Source organism: Lynx canadensis, chromosome D3 (genome assembly GCF_007474595.2).
Source record: "Lynx canadensis isolate LIC74 chromosome D3, mLynCan4.pri.v2, whole genome shotgun sequence".
In the NCBI taxonomy this organism is placed as follows: domain Eukaryota; kingdom Metazoa; phylum Chordata; class Mammalia; order Carnivora; family Felidae; genus Lynx; species Lynx canadensis.
In genome coordinates, this window is record NC_044314.2 from 386577 (window position 1) to 407424 (window position 20848).

Genomic DNA, 20848 nt, shown 5'->3' on the forward strand with positions numbered 1-20848 from the left:
AGCGAAGTCCCCCCGTTTTCATAATGAAGCACAGAGAATTCCCTGTCTGAGGTCCCGGCAGCCTGCAAATACTCGGTCTTGGATGAAAACCCTGGGCCAGGTCTGCGCGTTTCCCAGTGGGCCACGCTGCCTTCCGTCCCGTTAAACTCTCGTAGCTCCTCGGACCCCAGTACCCGTGACACTTGGAGCCCGAACCCCTCGTTTCTTTCCGTTATTCCACCGGCGGTTTTTGAGCACCGTCTGCGTGCCGCGCGCGCGTGCTGTTCGAAGCTCCGGGGCTTCCGCGGGAACGGCGTCCCGGAATGGGGGGCTGGCCCGCTGGTGGGGGCGACAGGAGCGCGGGGCACCGAGCCGGGGTCTGCGGGCAGGCCCCAGAATGGGCGCGCCTCCTTTCTGGAGCGGAGGGGAGACCGGCGAGGCGGCAGGGGCTCCACTGCCGGCGCCCGAGGCCGCTCAAGCCGCCCCCCTGCCTTCCTCACGCGACGGGGCGGGGAAGGGGCACGGGCCTTACGATGCGCCCTCCCCAGCTCCGTGAGGGAGCGTGAACCGCGCTCCGGGCCCGCCCCAGTGCTCACCACCACGAACGCCGCCAGCCGCGCTCGGGGGCGGGGCGTCGCCTCACAGCGCCTCTCCCCGGCCTCTAGACCCCGCCCCGCTATGCTCGCAGACCACGCTCCCCTAGTGTCCCCGGAGGCGCGTCGCCCCGCCCAATGTCGCTCTACAAGCGGGTCGCCCCCTCCAGGTGACACCGCGTTCCCAAACTCGCCACACTCAGCTCGCTTCCGCTCAGACCCACGCGCGCCCCACGTCGCCCCGCCCCCACGTCGCCCCGCCCCACGTCGCCCCGCCCCACGTCGCCCCGCCCCACGTCGCCCCGCCCCACGTCGCCCCGCCCCACGTCGCCCCGCCCCACGTCGCCCCGCCCCACGTCGCCCCGCCCCACGTCGCCCCGCCCCGGCGCTCTCCCGGCAGCCATGTGGGCTTCGGCCCTCCGAGTGTGGGGGCTTCGCGAGAGGTTTCGGGCGCCGCTCGGCGGACGGCAAGCGGCTCTCCTTCCGGGCGGTGTCCGAGGCGTGCACAGCTCGCCAGTCCCGTGTGGCAAGAACCTACTCAAGAAGTTTGCTTCGAAAACCAAGTAATGCGCACCGAGTCTGGGTGAGGGGCTCCGGGGTGGGGGCGGTGCCCATGCAGCCGAGGCGACGCTCTCGAGTCAGGGGCAGGGGGCAATGTCTACGGGGGGGGGAGTCCCTGGGGTGGGTAGGGGGCGGGGGGGGGCCGACGGGACGGAGTCGGTGCCCGCGGGGATGGGTCAGTGGGGCGGGGGTTGGTGCCCACGGAGATGGGTCCACGGGGCGGGGCTTCACGCACAGGCCTTGCCCTGGGGCCCTCGCTGCGGTCTGCCCGTTAGACCGATGCTTACGGAAGACTCGCAGGCAGTCGCACTCACTGGTTAGCATTTGCTCGTGTCCCCACTCAGCCCGCTTCCGTAGTGGAGGTCATAACCTGACGGTACGTCAGGAACGTACGAAGCAAAGTGGTGCGGACATTTCTGGTGGTTCTTGTAGATTCATCAGAGGGAAGGAAGAAAGCGCGCGCGTTTTCTTCCCATGTTACTGCTTCCTTTGTTGGCCTAATTTGAGGATAGTTTTCTTACCGTGAGAGAAGTAGAATACAGTGTGTTGGTTTTCGTCGCACACTTTCAGTTCTGACTATGGTAGATAGGGTTGTGTGCTTGTTTTATTTTAATAGATTAATTTTTAAAAACATTTGCAGAAAACTTGGCAGAGTATAATTAGTTCCCGCGTAACCACACCCCACGTCTCTTACGTTAACATGTTAGCGGGGCACATTTGTCACCTTAAGGAGCCAGAACTGATACGTGATTATTAACTGAAGCATATGCCTTGTTCCAGTTAACTTTTTTGTTTTTAATTTTGTAATGTTTATTTATTTTTGAGAGAGAGAGAGAGAGAGAGCGCGCGCGCGCGCGCGCGCGCGCATGAGCGGGGGAGGGGCAGAGAGAGGGGGAGACACAGAATCGGAAGCAGGCTCCAGGCTCCGAGCCAGCAGCACAGAGCCCGACGCGGGGCTCGAACCCACGAACCGCGAGATCGTGACCTGAACCAAAGTTGGGTGCTGAACCGACTGAACCACCTGGGTGCCCCTCAGTTTCCTTAGTAAAAACACCCTTTTTCTGTCCCAGGAGCCTATCCAAGGACCCCATTACATTCAGCCACTGCTCTTGACTGTCTGTTTTGTGACCTTGATGGGTTCAAGGAGTTACGGTTAGATATTTTCTACATATTTCTAGATATTTTCTGCTCCTCTCTTTGGATTTGTGTGATTTTTTTTCTTCTAACGATTATGTTGGCATTGTGGGTTCTTGGGCGGAAGACCGTAGAAGGAAGGACCTACTCCCCATTCCATACTATTGTTTTTTTCAGTGTTTGTTCATTTCTGAGGGGGGCAGGCAGAGGATCCAAAGCAGGCTCCAGGCTGAGAGCAGAACCCGACGTGGGGCTCGGACTCACAAACCGTGAAATCATGACCTGAGCTGAAGTCAGACGTTCAACCGAGTCACCCAGGTGTCCCCCCCATATTATTTTCTTTAGGGGGACCCCATCGTGTGCAACCCACACCTCAGGAGGGGGAGTCATACTCTTGAATTGTTTGGAATTCTTTGAGAGATGCGTTTCTTGTCCTGCGTTTACTAATTTATGTCAGTGTGGACTTAACAGGTGTTAACTAATACTACTTTATTTTGCTCAGATTGTTTTAGCTCTTTCATTTAGACACACTCATCATTGTGGGTTTTGCGGTGGGTTTAAAAAAAAAGTTTTCTTTTGTGCACTTTTTTCCTGGCACATCCTTTCTGGGCCCAAGAATCAGCCATTGCTCCAAGGGGCTCTGGTTGCTGTTATTGCAGAACGCCATCAGAAACGATGGTTTGAGAGCTGGCCTGTCTGTTAGACTTTTTCAGCTGACAAAGGAGAACGTACGTTAACTTTAACTCTGTATATACGCTTGCCTGTAAACGTTTCTATACGTGACCACCGTGTTGGTACACAGAGAGACGAGCCCATACTGATGTCCACATGGCTCATCCGGCGCCCTTTCCTTGCTTATCTGTAACCTCCCCCTGCAGCAGGTGGCTGGCCTCCCCTCCACCACCCTGTTACACGTCCAACCCCAGCACGTGCATGGCCGCGCGGCCCTGGGAAACTGCTTTCTCAAGTGTGGTACGGGGCTCAGTGCAGCTTGGTAGACATTCTTTTAAGATTCTCTTTCTGCATTGGGGCGCCTGGGTGGCGCAGTCGGTTAAGCGTCCGACTTCAGCCAGGTCACGATCTCGCGGTCCGTGAGTTCAAGCCCTGCGTCGGGCTCTGGGCTGATGGCTCGGAGCCTGGAGCCTGTTTCCGATTCTGTGTCTCCCTCTCTCTGCCCCTCCCCCGTTCATGCTCTGCCTCTCTCTGTCCCAAAAATAAATAAACGTTGAAAAAAAAAATTAAAAAAAAAAAAGATTCTCTTTCTGCACCTTCGGGATTGGAAGTAGACCTTAAGTAAACATCAGAAGGTTGAATGAAAACTGTCTTGTCTCCCCTACAACCCTTGTTGATTAGATTCTAAATTCCTTAGCATCCCAGTGACATAATTTCTGTGCCCAAGTTTAGCCCCTTAAAAATAATTTTGGTATTGGGGCGCCTGGGTGGCTCGGTCGATTAAGCATCTGACTTCAGCTCAGGTCATGATCTCACGGTTCGTGGGTTTGAGCCCCATGTTGGGCACTGTGCTGACAGCTCAGAGCCTGGAGCTGCTTCTGATTCTGTGTCTCCCTCTTTCTCTGCCCCTCCTCCACTCATGCTCTGTCTCTTTCTCTCTCTCAAAAATATATAAACATTAAAAAAATATAAAAAAAGAATTTTTGTATCATAGTATTGAGTTGGTGTGTATAATATTTTTTTCTTTCATTTGCCTTCAGTGTTATAGTTCTTACTTTCTCCCCACAGAAAGAAGTTTTGGTATGAAGGTCCTTCCTTGGGCTCTCACTTGGTAAGTCCAGAGTAGCAGCTGCTGTAGACTCTGGTGGGCGTGAGGTTCCAGAAGTCGGCAAAACTCCAGCCTGGCCGTCCTTCCATTTCCAAGTTTGAATGCACAAGGTCTGCAGGCTGGCACTAGATACACTGGTAGAGTGAATTTTGACTTAAAAAAAAAAAAAAAAAAGTCATACTAAAGTTTTCTGGAATGTTGTCTCTGTTATCAAATACTAACAGTGGTTTTTAGTGTGTGTGCATGACACGTGTAGATGTGCTGTAAAACTTTATATAATAAATGGTTCTTGTTAGAAAAATTACATTGTGTGTTAAAAACCACTGAATTGTGTATCTTTAGAGAGGGAGAATTTTATGGTATGTGGATTATGTTTCAATGAGATTTTGGGGAGGAAAAAATATATACTGACAGTACTTTTAATTTTGGAGGGGCGCTAGGTAAAATCTATGAAGGATCCAGGTCTGTAAATTGTATCTTAATGAATCAAGCTGAGATGGTTGAGGGTAACGTTGGTTTTTGTTTTTCAAGGTGCTAAGTCCTTCCCAGCTCCCTTTTTGTAGATTAGGACAAGTTTAACATACAGTTGTAACGTTGGCCTTTCTGTCTGTTCTTCTTGATGGAGATGTACAAGCCATCCCAGTTGGAATTCCTAACGAAGACCACCTCAAAGAAAACCAGGAAGGACGACCAGGTGCGCCTGAGGGCCCTGAACGGCCTCCTCTACAAAGCGCTGACTGATCTGCTGTGCACCCCTGAAGTGAGCCAGGAGATCTGTGACCTGAATGTGCAGCTCTCCAAGGTAGACTGGGCCCGGGTGGGAGGAATCGGGGTGACGCCTGCAGGCCTGTGTCTAGTGGTTAGAAAGAAGGCGCCATGCTGCATCCAGTCTGGTCTAGTGGTTAGAAAGAAGACGCCGTGCTAGACTCAGGGTCTTTGAAGTTCTGTAGTGATGCTAAGTGGGACCATTCGAGTTGTGAAGATGGAGGGTACGTGTGCACGTGTGTGCGTGGTGTGCAAGCACTGAGGGCATTGTCAGATGCCCAGGAAGCACGATGGGTGGACGCGTGTGCGTTTGTGTTGGTGAGAAGACAGCAGGTGCCTCCCTGCAGTCTCCCTGTCCCTAGAGCGAGCTGAGCTGGAGGGAAATGGGAAAATAAGTGGTAGTTCCGGCGGTTCCGATGTGCACTGTGGGCTTGGGGTCAGGGACGATGAGGGTTTGGATTCCGGGCCCAGCTTCACCCCTTGTGAGTGTGTGGCCGGAGATGGTGGCCTGTCGCGGTGCCCGCGGGAGCGCCTGCTTCTGGGTGGTGGGTGCCTGGAGCTGAAGACTGCCGATGAGCTGGTCTTCAGCCGCGGCCTGTGGTCCGCGGAAGCCCACGGAAGCGGACAGTGACTTGAGGCTGGGGTGGGTGGGACTCAGGTGTCTCTGACTTCAGACTTCTCGGCCTGCCGTGTGTACTGGAGGACGACCGTCTCGGCCGAGCAGAACGCGCACACAGAGGCCGTCCTGCGGAGGAGCGCCGCGCACATGAGGTGACCGCGCTCTTCGTGTCTGCTTCCGCACGCACCTTGTGTTTCCCTCTTGTTGCATTAAGTTTTTTTGCTTTGAAGGAAAATTTTGGACGCATTTTCTTAAATTTCAAGATGTAGTTTACATCTGCACGTGAGACGTCATCTTGGACAGCGGTTCTCACAGTGTGGCCCCAGACTTCTGGGGACTGCTGACACCCAGGTGTCCCTGTGGTCATTGTAGCTTCATGCCATGTGCTCCCAGTAAAACACAATGCCACTTCGGTTTAAGGATCTCTGTGATGGGGCGCCTGGGTGGCTCATTCGGTTGAGCCTCCGACTTCGGCTCAGGTCATGATCTCACGGTCTGTGAGCGTCGGGCTCTGTGCTGACAGCCTGGAGCCTGCTTCGGATTCTGTGTCTCGCTCTCTCTGCCCCTCCCCTGTTCATGCTCTGTCTCTCTCTGTCTCAAAAATAGATAAACATTAAAAAAAAAAAACAAAACTATCCATGATGAATAAGCAAAAGTTACTAATTTTATTAAATCCTAATTCTTGGGTACCTGTCGTTGTAATGTTCTGTGTGGTGGGAAGGAAGGCTAAAATAACCTGTGCTGATGTGGTTGTCTGGGAAACACACAGTTGATTGTGAGCTGAAATAGACACTGTTCACTGGAAATGACAAGTGAACCACAAGCTGTGGTTTTTTTCAGATTTGGGTATTTGACACATTTTCTCTAAAATGAGCAAAGTGAACCTGTCCCTTCAGGGAAAACAACTGACTATACTTGTTGCCAGTGATAAAATTCAAGCTTTCAAGTGAAAATTGATTTTAGAAAACCTGTATCCACCACCGTGATTTTGGTAGCTTTCTGATACTTAAAGACTCTCGATGAGAACGTTGGTCGTGTTGACAAATGCAGTGTCATACTGTTCAGTGTGTCAACATTCTGCAAATCTGGGTAATTTGGTGAGCCAGTGTTTTCCAAATGACTAACGCCTGAAGCTACAAACTCAAGCATAGGGAAAGAGCCATTCGAGGTCAAGATACACCAGTGGATTTTAATATGACAGTGACACTCATTGATCTGGTTTCAGATTCCACGCTGCAACTAACTTTAACAGTATCCTTTGTTGAGTTTTGTGGAGTGTCGGAGAAGATCCATTCTTTTCTGGAGTGGTGTTCATTTGCTCCTTTTCCAGTTACAGGGCAGTGTGAGGCCGGATCTTCCAGTCCAGCCAGAATAGCAGAGCAGCTTGGGTGCAGCGGGGAGAACGTCTCCCATTAAGCTGGACATTAGAGAGATTTGTGACTATGTAAACAAGGCCACGTTTCTCAATCATTTTTTTGGGAATAATTATCTTCAATGGTTTAGTTATTTTTCATTAAAAATCCCACGTAAACATTTAATAGGTTTGTTATCTTGAATGAACGAATGTCTGTTTTTCAAATTCTCACTTTTCATTTATAGTGTAGTAGATACAGATAGATACAACACTCATCAACGAAAGCTCTTGGGTGTGCTCAGTAAGTTTTAAGAGTATGAAGAGGTCTTGAGACTAAAAAGTTGAGAACTACCGAGGTGGGTGCTAGGAAAGGAGTTACTGTGCTTTCTCCCCAGTCTTAAGAAATGCAGAAACCTAACCAAGCAGCACTCAGAACTGGATTCCCTCCTTCCCGCTTCCTTCCTCTCTCTGTTCCTCTCGCCTCTCCCTTGTACCTCACACTTCACTTTTAGGAGAGGGGGATGGAATCCTATGTGGAACTAGGGTTTGCACATACCGTCTGCTTCAGCTCGGCTGACATCATTCCCAGGAGGCCCTAGGAGTCTCTTTAGAGGAGAGTATTAATTGTGTATCAAGGAGTGCTCAGTTAATTTCATTTTTCTCTTGTTAACAGAAACAAGAAAAAGATTTCTGACAAGTGTTGTACTAACAGCATTGCTTTCTGATGAGTTTTTGGGTAATCAGAAAATCCAACCGAACAGACCATCCCTTTCCGCAGCTCTTCTGCTCACCTGAGGTTTGGTGTAGAGGCTGTCCTGTAATCACGGGCCAGGACCTGCTGTCGCTGTGTGCAGAGAGGCTGTGCTCACCAGTGTTTTTGCCGCGGACTGGCTGCAGCCAGTTCACCTTAGTCTGCTTGTATCAGTGACCGATGCAGAGAATGACATGTGCCTGAGAATGGCTGAGGACCTCGGTGCACTTGTGTGGCCTTGGTGCCAGTGGATGTCCACTGGAACGAAGCCGAGGCGGGTTGTCGGTGCCCAGACCACGCAGCCCACTGCCACGGTGCTGCCCGGGAGGCGTCTAAGCGAAGATCAGGTTATTCGTTAGGATCTCAAGAGTTGCATTTAGGCAGCTAAAAATAGTTGTGATGATGCGTTTTGTATCCCTTTTGTGATGTGGCGGTTGCCTGCGGAAGACTTTCCTGGGCTGACGTGTTGGTTTCTTGAGTAACGTGATAAGCAAATCTTCTGTCTTACCTCTCCATGAGGTTACTGTATATTTTTCTGTCCGCTAAGTGTCACCTGCAACGCACAGTGTGCCTTGTCTCCCTCCAGGCACATTTTGATGTCCCAGCAGACCCTGAGGAACGTGCCGCCGATAGTGTTTCTTCAGGACAAAGGAAATGCGGCTCTAGCTGAGGTAAGGCTAAGTGACTTTCCATAATGAGTTTTTATATGAGTAAGATTTTATATTTAATTTTGAGAGATTCAGATGATGTGTACAGTTAAAGGAAGCAACCCTTGGCGGGTACAAATGAAAAGTGAGGCTCCCATGCCTCTGCCCCGGCCAGACTCCCCAGAAGGAACCACTCTTCAGGCTTTAAATTTTAACTGCTTACCACTGTATCTCTCACCAGGACACCAAGTCTCTGTTTCTTGTCTTACAAAGTTGATGCAGGCAAAGCTGCCTCCCTCCCTGGATCTGACCGTCTGCAGTTACTTTACACCAGAGGTTACTTCTGTAACCGTTTTCTATAATTTCCCTTACTTTAAATACTGTTAATTATGAGGTCTAAAACCTGTGTGTAAATATATGTGTGTATATATTTGTATCTGTGTGGTGTTACCTGGTGGTCATTAAGATACGTCACACTTTTAAAAAGTTTACAAAACCCCCAGTAAGTAGCACTTATGATTATAATTAGGTAGCTGTTATTCACTGCAGGACTAGGTAGTTTTTAGAGCCACAGAGGAAAACAAGTCTAGTCGGACATTTTTATCTTTGTTGTTCATTATACAAGCAACACTGAAAACCTTATACAAACGATAACCTTGACAGGTAGGGGCTTTTCCTAGCGACAAAAGGAGACGGAGGAGTGAAGTGACCAGTGCCAGCTTTAGAGAACCCAGGAGAGCATAGGTTAGGCGTTTGCCGGGGAGAGTGCAGCAGGGAGCTCACGCGTGCATGTCCAGTTGAGTTGGTGGAAGGAAGTACCTCTGCTCTCACCATCCCAGGCTTGTCCCTCTCTCGCCAGCAAGGTCCTACCTGGCTCCGTGGGCTCCTTTCTAGAAAAAGTGATTGGAAGGAGGGAGGCGCAGACAGTGCTCAAAGCATGCTGGAGCGGTTCTTTCTCCAGAGATGCTGCTGCTGGGTATTCGCGGTGGAGGCCCCGCGTCTGTCCTCTGTGCCCTTCCTGTGCCGGGGGCAGAGTTAGGCTTCTGCCTGGCTCGCTGTCACTGTAGTTAGAAGCAAGCAGGGGCCCGACCGAGGGGTCTCTGAGGGGGGCAGGTGGCTAGCCGAGTGCACAGTCATCACGGTCATTGTTGGCTGGCTCTTGCGGAAGTCAGTGCGGTGGTTTTGAGACCCTTATGTCTGTTTGTAAGAGAGTTGAAGTCAGCCAGTGGCAAAGTAATCTGGATAGACACGCGGATTTGAAGTTGGGGTTTGTGGGTGAAACTTGGAGTCTCGTACCCTCAGCGTACGTGTGTGTCGTGTGGGCTGCATGCGTGGAGGCGTCGCGGGTGGTGGGAAGTGGTAGCGGCCGGCGGTGGTCGCAGCGCGTACTTTGCGGTGTCAGGAAGCAGAGCGGCTCCAGCTCCGTCCAGGCCGAGCCCCGAGGGGCACTTGGCTTCGCTGCCGTCACTGCCGGTAGGCCCCGACGTCACTGGTGTCGGGAAGAAAGCGGGAACGGAAACCACAGGGAGGTACGGCACGTGCCCTTCCCCCGCAGCGGTTGACATTAAACGGTGACCACACCGAGCGGGGAGGAATCACGGGGCTGCGGCCCCGCCACCCTGTGGTCCCGTGGAAGCCGCGCACGCACATCCTGTGACCCAGAGCTCCCGTGGGGGGGCCCACGGAAACGCGTGTCCGCCAGAGGTGTGCAGGTGCTGGTGTTGGGGTTTCTTGTAGGTGCCTAGCTCTGATTCAGCCGTGGAGGGGTGAACGCGGAGCCCCAGGCGAGGCCGTGGTCCCTGTGATTCTGTCTGTGGGACGTGCAGGGACACGTGCGACCGGTCTGTGGTGACTGAAGTCAATAGTGCCTGTCTTTGGGCAGGGAGTGGGCAGGAGGGGCTCGAAGTTTCCTGGGGTTCGTCTCCTTAAACGTCAGGGGGATGTCCACAGGCACAGTCCCTTTGTGACATGTCATTGAGCCGTATGCCTTGATGTCCTTGCGCTTTTCCCGTGTATTACATTTCAGTCAAAGGGTTTGTACAATGTCGATTTTGTCATAATCACAAAGGGCAAAAAATAGATTTTTAAAGAAAATACATAAAGTGTGTTCCCAGCATTGGGATTTATTACACATTTGCTGGTCTCCCCGCTTCTGAGAGCAGGCGTGGCTGGGCCGTGCTCGCCTCGCCCCACGGGCCTCATGCTAGAGCCTGGACTTCTCCTTGGGGTGGGCACTGAGCCGCTTCCGTCCTCGCCCGAGGTTCTGTGCATGCGGAGTTCGGCTGGGACTCGGCCCTGCAGCCTGTGTTGACGTGTTAGGGTTTGGTGGTGTCTGCATTGGTTCTTTGTTAAGACTTTTAACGAAAGCTTTGGTGCGGCAGGATTTACCCAGAGGCCCACCCCGTCCTCACCCTTCCCACCACCCATCTTTTTTTTTTTTTTTTTTTAAGTTCTAGATCTTTACACCCAACATGGGACTTTAACTCGTGACCCTGAGGTCAGGAGTCGGATGCTCTTCCGACCCAGCCAACCGGGTGCCCCAAGTTTTCCTTGTTAGGTTTCTGCAATTTCACACCTAGAACGTTGTCTTGGCACCTGGCAGCTTTTGCTCAGCACTGTTTTCGAGATTCACGTTGTTTCGGTGTGAGTGGTTCCTTTTTTCTTGGTAAGTGGGGTCATTATACGAATACGCTACGTTTCATTTGTTCACCTTCTCACGGACGTTTGTCTGTCTTTCTAATTCTCGGTTGCTCTGAGTGAAGCTGTTGTGAACATGTGTGTACACGTTTTTGTGTGGACGGACGTTTCTGTGTCTCTTAGGTCAGCACGTAGGAGTGGCAAGTGTCTGTAATTGCGAGGAAGCCGCCGGTTGCAGGTGAGCGGGGCGCCGTGGCGTGGCTCACGTGTGTCTTCTCGATGACTAGTCGAGCACCTTCCCCTGTGCCTGGTGGCCTTTCCTTGTTTCGTCAGGTCCCACCAGGTCTTTTGCCCAGTCTCGTGAGTTGTGCTCAGGGTGGACCTTCACAGGACGGCCACGCGTCCTGTCCTTGTCGGGTGCGAGCACACGTTCTCCCAGCCAGCTTGGGAGACCCACGCTTGGTCCTCGTGTTGTGGCATCATTAGTGCTGTTTCTGGTATTTTCTGTGGACTGACTTTTCCCTCGGTTCTGCCGTTGGTTTGCGATGATGCAGTCTGTTGCTGCAGAACGCCGGGCCCTGGTCCCGGATCTGGGCCGTCCCGGGCCGGCACTGTGGCCAGGTAGGGTCCAGGTGTGTGTCCTGGGCACGCAGGTAGAGGTGGGAGCCGCCCCTGGTATCCGGGGAGCAGGGGCCTGTGTGGCGCCCTGGGCTCAGCAGTGGTGTGCGTGCCCCCACCGAGGGGAGCTCTTGTTTCCAGATTGGGCCCCTCAGACACCTTGGAGCTGGATTCGCATGCCACACCCCTGACTGTGGCTTTGTTGCTATGCCAGGAGGCTTTCTTTTCCCAAACACACAAGTTCTGTGGCAAAGTTCAGTTTAAGTGATTTATACAACTTCATTCGGAATCAGGAAACGTTACTTAATTGAGCTAATAGTTAACTGGTTTCTTCATAAATTTGACTGAAGTTTACAAGTTTTAAGTGTAGTTTTAGGAAAGCCTCGGTTCGTTATTAGAGAAAATGTGATTGTTAAGTAACAGGTGTTTGAAAGCACAGACTGGTGAATGGCCTCATCCCTGGGGGATGTCACCGGAGGGGCACGGAGGACAGTTGGAAGGCCTGTGTCTGAGCTGGGCCGTGGTGCAGGTGGCACAGAGGTGTGGCTTACTGAATTGCTCTCTATGCCCCTTTCCAGGTTGATTGGTTACTGGCAAATGCTGATTTTGGGCCCCCAGAGGAAAGAGAAGACCGTGTGCAAAGTGATGCCAGGTACACGTGGACATGGTTTTGATTGTCCTGGGCAAATGCCCTGGTGTGATTCCCACGGCAGCTGCCCATTCTGCACCCCTGGCCGTGCACTGCCCCAGCAGCCTGGCAGTGACCTGTGGCGGGTCCTGGGGGCAGTCTGCAGTGGTTCTGAGTACTCAGCAAGGCTGCTCGGAGTGCCTCGGTGGTCTACCCGACAGTGCTGGAGCCCATGGCATCTGCCATCGCTGTGGTAACTCCTGGAGTGGGGACAGGTGTCTCTCCCTCGCCCTGTTTTTCCACTTGCCACATTTTTACTGAGCATGTCCTGTGGCTCTGTTCTAGCATGTACAATACGTATGTGAATAGAACAGACATTGGGGTCTTTGGAGCTTGCATTTTGCTGGCGGAGACCCACAGGGAGCAGTGAATCCACAGATGATTGTGTGTCAAGAAGGGCATGTAGGACACCCCTTCCGGTGGTGGGGGGGGGGGGTCAGGAGGTGGGGGCGGTGCTGCAGCTGAGAAAGAGACGTGAGCTGTATGTGGAGGGGCCCCGTTCCGGGTTCCGGAAGAGCTTCAGCAGGTCCTGAGCCTGTGTTCTCAGAGCGGGCGCGTCAGCGTCAGGGGCAGCACTGTCAGGACTTGGGTGGGGCCCCCAGCGACCTGCTTGCCAGGGGAGGGGACGCTGCGCCCCGAGGGCTCCAGGCAGCAGTGAGTGCCCACATCCCGGACCAGCAGGGAGTTGAGCCTTCCGTAGCTGAGCAGGAGGGGGGTCAGAGGCAGGACACGGCCATGTTTGGGTTTTGACAAGTACCCTGAGTGGCACATGTAAAGGACCATACCCATAATTCTGCCTGACGGGCCTAGCATGCTGGCTGTATTTGGGGAAAAGCAACTGAGAGGGCATCTGACGGGAGGGCTGTGTCCAAGCTGTCCTGGGCTGCACCACACACGGGGGCGGAGCCCCTTCCCCGTGCCGTATCCCCCAGCCTCCCTCGGACGTCAGTAGGTCCACCAGGAGGTGGCCAGGAGCCCCCACACCGCCCGGCTTCACCCACGCTTCACCTGACGTCTCTTCTCCCCTCCAGGGGCTGTGGGGCCCTGGACGCCCCTTCACGCAGCACCCAGGGCCCTGCCGCCTGCTCAAGTCTGTGTGGGATTGATCACGAGGCGCTCAACAAACAGATCATGGAATACAAGAGGAGGAAAGAGCGAGGGTGCAGGAGCGAGAGCCCCGCGGAGTCTCCACTGACACACACACGAGAGGGAAACGTGGCAGCCACACCCTGCGCAGATGGCGACCTCTCCCGCGAGAATCACCTGTCGGGGGCAGCGAGAGGCCACCCGGACCCTGACCTGGATGGCTCCCGAGGGGCGGCAGGAAGGGCGGAGGTGACTGAGGGGCGGAGAGGGGGTGAGGTGTGAGGCTCTGCTGGGCAGAACCACGGTCCCACCGCCCGGGCAGCCTTGTGCCTTAGCCTGAGAAGGAAGGGGGCCTGTGGGGACAGTCGGGCCTCTTTGTCCCGCTTTTCACCCCTCGCGGGCTCCCAGCAAGCAAGGCGGAGCGTCGCCTTGTGTGTGATCCCGCTCATTCCCTAAGCGCTGTGCTCCTGGCGGACTTGGAATGGCCCCACGTCTAGTTTTCCCCCGGGCAGGACCGCTGCCATGCAGGAAGTGTGGGTCAGGGGCGTCACAGCACTGTTGGAAGGAAGTGAAAGAAACCCTGCTCCACATGTGACCTAGAGCAGCTGCTCCTGGGCGAGGGGCACCTCCGTTTCCCGAGTGCCATCAGTGTCGAGATGCTGAGGACGGCATCAGCACGGCTTGGATGATGAGACGGGCGCTAGTGAGGTGGAGCAAGGAGGCTCGGGACTTGGCTTTTGTAAACAGTGTCAGGAAGGAAGCACTGCTGTCCCCTGGGCACCTTCTGGCATCTGGTACCAGGGCCGGTGCCCAGCAGGCAGGCGGCACCGGCAATGCCGCCTTTGTGGGCACAGCAGCCCCTGTTGAAGGGACCTGTCATGGGACACGGGCGGACCACTGGGAAGCTCTAGGCACGTAGCTGCCCAGGTGGCACTCAGGTGATCCCGTCTGCCCCGGAAGGTGCTCGTAGCCGCGTGTGTGGAGCATTTCACCTGGGAGTGCGGTTGCTGGCATGCAGACTGTCAGCTTGTGAAAATGTACGTGCTTTGCTCTAACCAGGAGTGGGAAGACACACCTTGAGCCTGCTGTCCGGAAAGGGGAGTTCATTCACCACATTCCCGGGAGGTGGGGACGTGCCGTGCAGGGCCACTCGGGGAAGCTCCAGGGTCGGTCAGGAGGCTGAGGGAGAGGAGAACGTGTGGCTTCTGCAGGAATGAATGGCCGAGGCTGGATAGTGTGAGTAGTTTCAGCAGGCTCTGGGCTATAGGAGTGCTTTCTGCGTGTTGAGTCCTGGCCCTGGGGGATGTGCGGCAGAGGAAATACTGGCTGGTGTGCAAGAGCCAGATAAAGGAGGTGGTTGGGAGTGTGGGCTCTGGATCTGTGGGTCTGTACATAAAATGTGAGTTTACAGGGGAATGGTTCACTGTCTGTAGGAATTAGCCCTGGGAGGGGCAGTGTCTCCGCAGCCAGCAAGGCCCCCGTGATGTTATAACATCACAAATACACGGTATAAAAACCCTGACTGATACAGGACCCTGCGGCACCAGGCAGCCCGTTCTGCTGACCGTAGATCTGGTCTCCACTGCCAAAGGTGTCCAGACGTCCGTGCGGAGCAGCGGGAACAAGCCTGGATTCCTGGATTGTGAGCTCAGTGTGCCGTGGACGGGGACGTGCCCGTCTGTGTTGTGTGTCAAGTAACGGGCACTGGGAGAGGCCGGTGCAGGGTGCTGGCCTACTCTTTTCTTTCCTCTTTTCCACCTGTGCTTCCAAAAGTCAACAAATGGCAGGAAAAAGATGTGTTTTCAGACCAGGAAATTCTGTGCTCCGTACTCCTACCGATTGTCTTAGGTTCTCCCTGTAAGTACAGTTGGAGACCAGAAACGGGGCCAAGACTAGAGCGGAGACCGAGGGGCTGCCTGGTGGTGTGGACTGGTTTTACAGGGTTAAAGGTCACGCTAACAGCATCTCTGTTAGCTGCTGGCATTTGGTACTCTGCACCTTTGTAAGGGTTCATCTTCTCTTTGGGGTGGAAAGAACCCTCACTAAGCACAGGACCTCTGAGTGCAGAGAGTGCTTCTTACTTCACCTTGGCGTTTGTTAGAAGGACTTGGAACTTCAGGTACAGCGTGTTCCCGGAGTTTCTGGGTTGTGCGTGTGGAGGTTTGGGGGTGGGCCTGGCAGCTCTGTGCCTTCCTGGCGCCTTCTTCTGCCTCGTCCCAGGCCACTCCCTCTCGTACAAGCCGGGCGTCCACGGGGGAGCTTCAGCTGGCAGCCAGCAGTCCCACCCTGGAAAGGACTGAGTAGCCTGAGAACAGAACTGAAAATAACCACATATCAAGCAGCTGAAACACCAAACAGGACAGAAAATTTGACAGGCTTCCATGGGAAGACTGCCCGAAGACCATCGTTTTCAGTCTTTGAACACTCACTTCATGTTCAGAAGGGTTTCCTCCTCGAGTCTTCCTTCTGACGTCTTGGCCTTTTAGGTCCTATCAGTAAAGTTCAGGAAATCTCCAACTTTTTTTTTTAATTTTTTTTAATGTTTATTAACTTTTGAGAGAGACAGAGCATGAGCAGGGGAGGGGCAGAGAGAGAGGGAGACGCAGAATTGGAAGCAGGCTCCAGGCTCCGAGCCGTGAGCACAGAGCCCGACGTGGCGCTTGAACCCACGAATGGCAAGATCATGACCTGAGCTGAAGTCAGATGCTCAACCGACTGAGCCAGCCAGGCGCCCCGAGGATATCTCCAACTTTTTTACGGCACCTTTTCTGTTCAAGAGTTTGTGATACATGCATTGTTTTTTTGAAACTGAAAAGTGCTTAGAATAAAGCATATTCAATGCGCCCGAGTTAAATCTATGACACATGTAAGCTCTAGAGTGAAATAAATGATCCATTTGCTCCCTATCACCCGTGGGAGGGAGAAAAGCCTGTGCTACTCCGGCCCTTACTTCCCTTGTGTTCCGCGCCCTCCTGTTGAGGTGTGGAGACCTGTTTCTGAAATCCCGTGTCCCAGGATTTGCTCAGTTCTTACTTAAAGGCTATCGAAATTACATAAAGTGTAGAACTGGGAAGAATGTGTCACGTGACAAAATAGAACTCACAATTGCCTTTCGGTAGGTTGAGATGTAGAACCAAAGTTAATCAAGTGAAGCTTGATAGGGCTATATGTAAATTCTTGTGATTAAGATTTAAAAAACTATTCAACTGCAGCATTGCACCGTCAGTGAAAGCAATCTGGTGGTTGCAGCGTGTGTCCTAACCAGTCTGTGGCCGGTGTGGCTGCGGAGGCAGGGGGGAGGTGGTGGAGGGGGGAGGAGGGAGGTGGTGGCAGGAGGCCATGGAGGGAGGCCGGCCCTGCCTTGTACTCGTCTACACAGCTGTCGTCTAACTGGAACCTAGGACTTCCGTAGTGGGAAGGGCGGGGGGGGGGGGGGGGGGGGGGGAGGCAGCCTCCAGAAGTGGTGCGGTGATCCCATAGCAGCGGGGCACCCCGGCCGGGACCCGACAGCAGACACTAAGTACGAGGCAGATTCAAAGTGCCCTCAACCCTGAACTCCCAGCCTGGACACCACCCGCACCTCCCCGCCGCCCCCCCCAAGTCAGAGTCGGCCTTGCGTCTGTAGGTTTGCCTTGGGAGTCAGAGCTTCTTGCTAAGCATCCTTCCACTTTCACACTTAAGCCCTTTTCCCCTGCAGTCATGAGCCCAGCCCCCACCCACACCAGCCTCCGGGCTCGCTTCTCTCAGGACCCTGGTGGCATCACTTGTAACAGAGCCTCACTTGGCACCACCCGTCACCTGCCCCTGTTCCTGTGACGTCATGTTTGCACGTGCTCTTCCCCCCTTTCTGCCTCACCTTGGGGAGGGGGCCACCTTTGGGGAGCCTTCTGTGAATGCCCAATTTTGGTTGGGGTGCTCTAAATTCCCATAGCTACGACCTCACTGCACTGATTGCTGAGTCAGCGTCTTGTCTGTCTCTTGCATGAGGTTTCCCAGGCCAGAGTATAGTACGTGTTGATCGACTAATGGACCGGCGGGGTCTGCTTCGAGTCAGGGGTAGGTGTTAGCGCTGGCTCAGAGGAGAACGTGGGCAGTAGATGCAGGCGTGGCCTGTGGCCCTTTTTCACCCTGGGCCTGAGAAAAGCTGAGGCAAAGCAGAACATACGGCCAAAAGGAAGACTGAGAAAGAGCCACCTGTGACCAGATTGCAGCAGAAAACCAGGGCTTCGGGTTAAAAGAAACAGGAAGAAGGCAAGGTGCAGCTTTTGTATATTCAGGGAGAACAGATGCCGGCCTCGTGCTGCAGGGAAGGACTTTCCGTCCGCTTGGCTCTGAAGCCTGCCGCTCTGGGCTCAGTACTCAGTCCGCCAACAGTGACCTCTGTGCTCAGCACCCTCGGTGTCCGTGGGGAGAATGGCATCCGCTTCAAAGGTCAGCGAGGGTGTACTGAAATGCGTGAACGCGGACTTAGTGGAGCCTGGCACGTGCTTTGTATTCCTCTTCTGCTCAGGAGCTTGGTTTTATTGACGAGCAAAGGGATCGAGGGGAAGCGTTCATTCAGTGTCTGGTGGAGGGCGTGCACGGCCTACCTCACGAGGACGCGCGGAGCACCGTGTACACGTGCTCGCACTGGAGGCCCGGCGGCCCTCTGCAGTGTGGCCCCACGGACACGGCTAGGTTTTCACGTCTTGGTGACACGCCAAGATGATAGGAGAGCAAAGTCTGTCCTATTGGAAGTCACATGTGTCTGCCAGCAACAAACACAGAGCTTCATAGGTGAAGACGTCCCTCCAGGACCCTAAAATCCTGTTGTGAGAACAGAGGCTCAGCGTTCCGGCCTCAGGTTTATCTTGAAGAATGTGAGCACGCACCTGTGCGACTTGTTAGCATTAATTTGAATACTATACAGCTCTAGGAAGTTGAGTTTGAGGAACAGAAAGAAAAAAAAAGTTAAAGTTAATGGGACCTAAGGGACCTGTGGGATCCCACCAAGCAGACCAACGTATGCATTGTGGGCGTCCCAGAAGGAGACGAGAGAGAGAGAGAGAGAGAGAGAGAGAAAGTATTGGAAGAAACAATGGCTGAACGTTTCCCAAGTTTGAGGAAACACCCAGGAAGCTCAGTGAACTCTCAAGATGAACTCAGAGACCCACACTAAAACACATAAACTTTTTGTTTTTTAATTTTTTTTAAATGTTTATTTTGGAGAGAGACAGAGTGTGAGTGAGGGAGGGGCAGAGAGAGAGAGGGAGACACAATCCGAAGCAGGCTCCGAGCTGTCAGCACAGAGCCTGACGTGGGGCTCAAACCCACAGACTGTGAGATCATGACCTGAGCTGAAGTCGGATGCTTAACCGACTGAGCCACCCAGGAGTGCTCCCCCCCCCCTTTTTTTAAGTTTATTTGAGAGAGGCAGACAGCATTAGTGGGGAAGGGGCAGTCAGAGAAGGGGAGAGAGAGAGTCCCAAGCAGGTGCTGTGCTGCCAGCCCAGAGCCCGGTCACGACCTGAGCAGAAATCAAGAGTCAGACACTTAACCGACTGAGCCTCCCAGGTGCCCCAGACACAAACATGCAAAAAGCCAAACAAAGCATCTTGAAGCAGCAAGAGAGAAGTAAATCAATACATATAAGGGAATCCCAGATAAGATTAACAGATTTCCATCAGAAACCAGAGGTCAGGAGGCAGTGGGTTGATATACGCAGAATGCTGAAAAGAAAAACTTTCAACCAGGAATTCTGTATTCAGCAAAAGTCCTTCAAAGGTGAGGGAGAAATTAAGACATTTTTAGGTAAATAAAAGCTGAGGGAGTGCCATTACTATTGGACCTGCCCTTGAAGCGATGCTCAAGTCCTGCAGGTGAAATGAAAGACAGTGGAGCGTAACTTAAAGCTGTATGGAGAAATAAAGATCTCAGTAAAGAAAAATATATGGCCAATGATAAAAACTAGTATTTTTAGGACAGTTTGTAACTCCACATTTTGATTTCTACGTAATTTAAGAGACTAGTGCGTTCGGAATACTTGTTAATTTATGTTTTGTGATAACAACTGAGAGGGCTGGGGACAGAGACGTTAAAGGAGAGTGTGTGTGTGTTACCGAAATCAAGCTGGTGTAAATACAGGGTGTCGAATGTAATCCTCACGGTAACCACAAAGGAGACAGCTGTAGTGTATATATACAAAAAGAAATGGGAAAGGAATTTAAATGTTTCACTACTAAACAACGGCAATAACAAACTAAACACAAAAGAAGACAGTAATGCAGGGAATGAGGGACAAAAAGAAGCTGAAGGCACATAATAGAAAAATGACAAAAGTCCTTCTCTGTAGTTATCTTACATGTGGATTACAAGTGGATTAAACTCTTCAATGTAAAGACAGAGATTGCCAGAATGGATAAAAAGCCATCATCCGAATAACATGCTGTCTCCAAGGGACTCTAGATCCAAAGCTATAAATAGTGAAAAGCGAGAGGATGTGAAAAGATGTTCCATGCAAATAATAACCAATGATAGCAGGAGTGGCTACACTAATATCAGATAAAAATGTGTTTAAATTTTCAAAAATTACAAGAGATAAGGGAGGGCACTATAAATACAAATTTCAGTGAAACGATACATAACAATTATAAACATTTACACATCTAATGATAGGCCACTGAAATGCGTGAAGCAAAACTTGACACAACTGAATGGAGAAACAGTTCTATAATGATAGTCGGAGACCTTAATACTCCTCTCATAACCGTGGGCACATAAACCAGACAGAAGCAGGGAAATCGAGGACTTAACACGATAAGCCAACTAGAGCGAACACGTACCAGACACCAGCCAACAAGAGCACGTGTGTTGCTCTCAGGTGCACGTGGGACATTTTCCGTATGTCAGGCCACAGATTAAGTTTCAAGAATTTAAAAACAAGGCTGTCCTGCAATCTATCACCATAATGGGATGAAGTTCAAAATCAGTAACAAATAAAATTGGAAATTACACCAACAGTCTTAAATAACCAACAGAGAAGTCATCACAGGGAGATTAAAAAATACTTTGAGATGAATGAAAATGAAAACAACATATCAAAACTTACGGGATGCAGCAAAAGCAGTGCTAAAGGGATGGTTATAGGTATAAATGCCGACGTTAAAAAAGTCAAGATTGCAGAAAATCAACCACCTAACTTCACAATTTAAGGACGTACAGAAAAAACCCAAAGCTAGGAGAAGGAAGGAAATGAAGTCTAGAGCGGTGACAAATGAAGTAGAGAATACCAATAAATGTTAGTTCTTCGAAAAGATAACAAAATTGACAAAACTTTATTTTATTTCTAAAGTAGGCTTCACACCCAGCACGGAGCCCAATGTAGGGCTTGAACTCAGGACCCTGAGCTCAAGAGACGCTTAAGTGAGCCACCCAGGCCCCCTCAAAACTCTAGATGAACAAAAGAAGACTGAAATTTCTAAAATCAGAAATGAAAATGGAGAAATTATCAGTTCTAAAGAAAAGAAAAAGGATTATTAAGAGTACTATTGTTATGCCCAGAATTCGTGATCCCCAAAGACCACCAGGGAGCTGAGTCCGATGCAAAAGCAAAAGAGCCTTTATCCGAGCTAGCTCGAGCTCAGTCCCCTACCTGCAC

At 52.1% G+C, this 20848-nt stretch overlaps 1 protein-coding gene across 2 annotated transcripts; it reads left to right on the forward strand.

Annotated features, from left to right (window-relative positions):
* The first annotated feature begins 957 nt into the window (after positions 1 to 957).
* RBFA (ribosome binding factor A) lies at positions 958 to 16139 on the forward strand. Of its 2 annotated transcripts, none has more exons than XM_030336028.2 (7): positions 958 to 1135; positions 4008 to 4050; positions 4673 to 4849; positions 5471 to 5583; positions 8123 to 8207; positions 12017 to 12090; positions 13158 to 16139. In XM_030336028.2, exons 1-7 carry the CDS (start codon positions 975 to 977, stop codon positions 13492 to 13494), a joined length of 990 nt encoding a protein of 329 aa, XP_030191888.1. In that variant the 5' UTR covers positions 958 to 974; the 3' UTR covers positions 13495 to 16139. The 2 variants fall into 2 exon arrangements, with proteins under 2 accessions (XP_030191888.1, XP_030191890.1); XM_030336030.1 differs by having other exon boundaries at positions 1093 to 1155; positions 13158 to 15735.
* The last annotated feature ends 4709 nt before the right edge of the window (positions 16140 to 20848 follow it).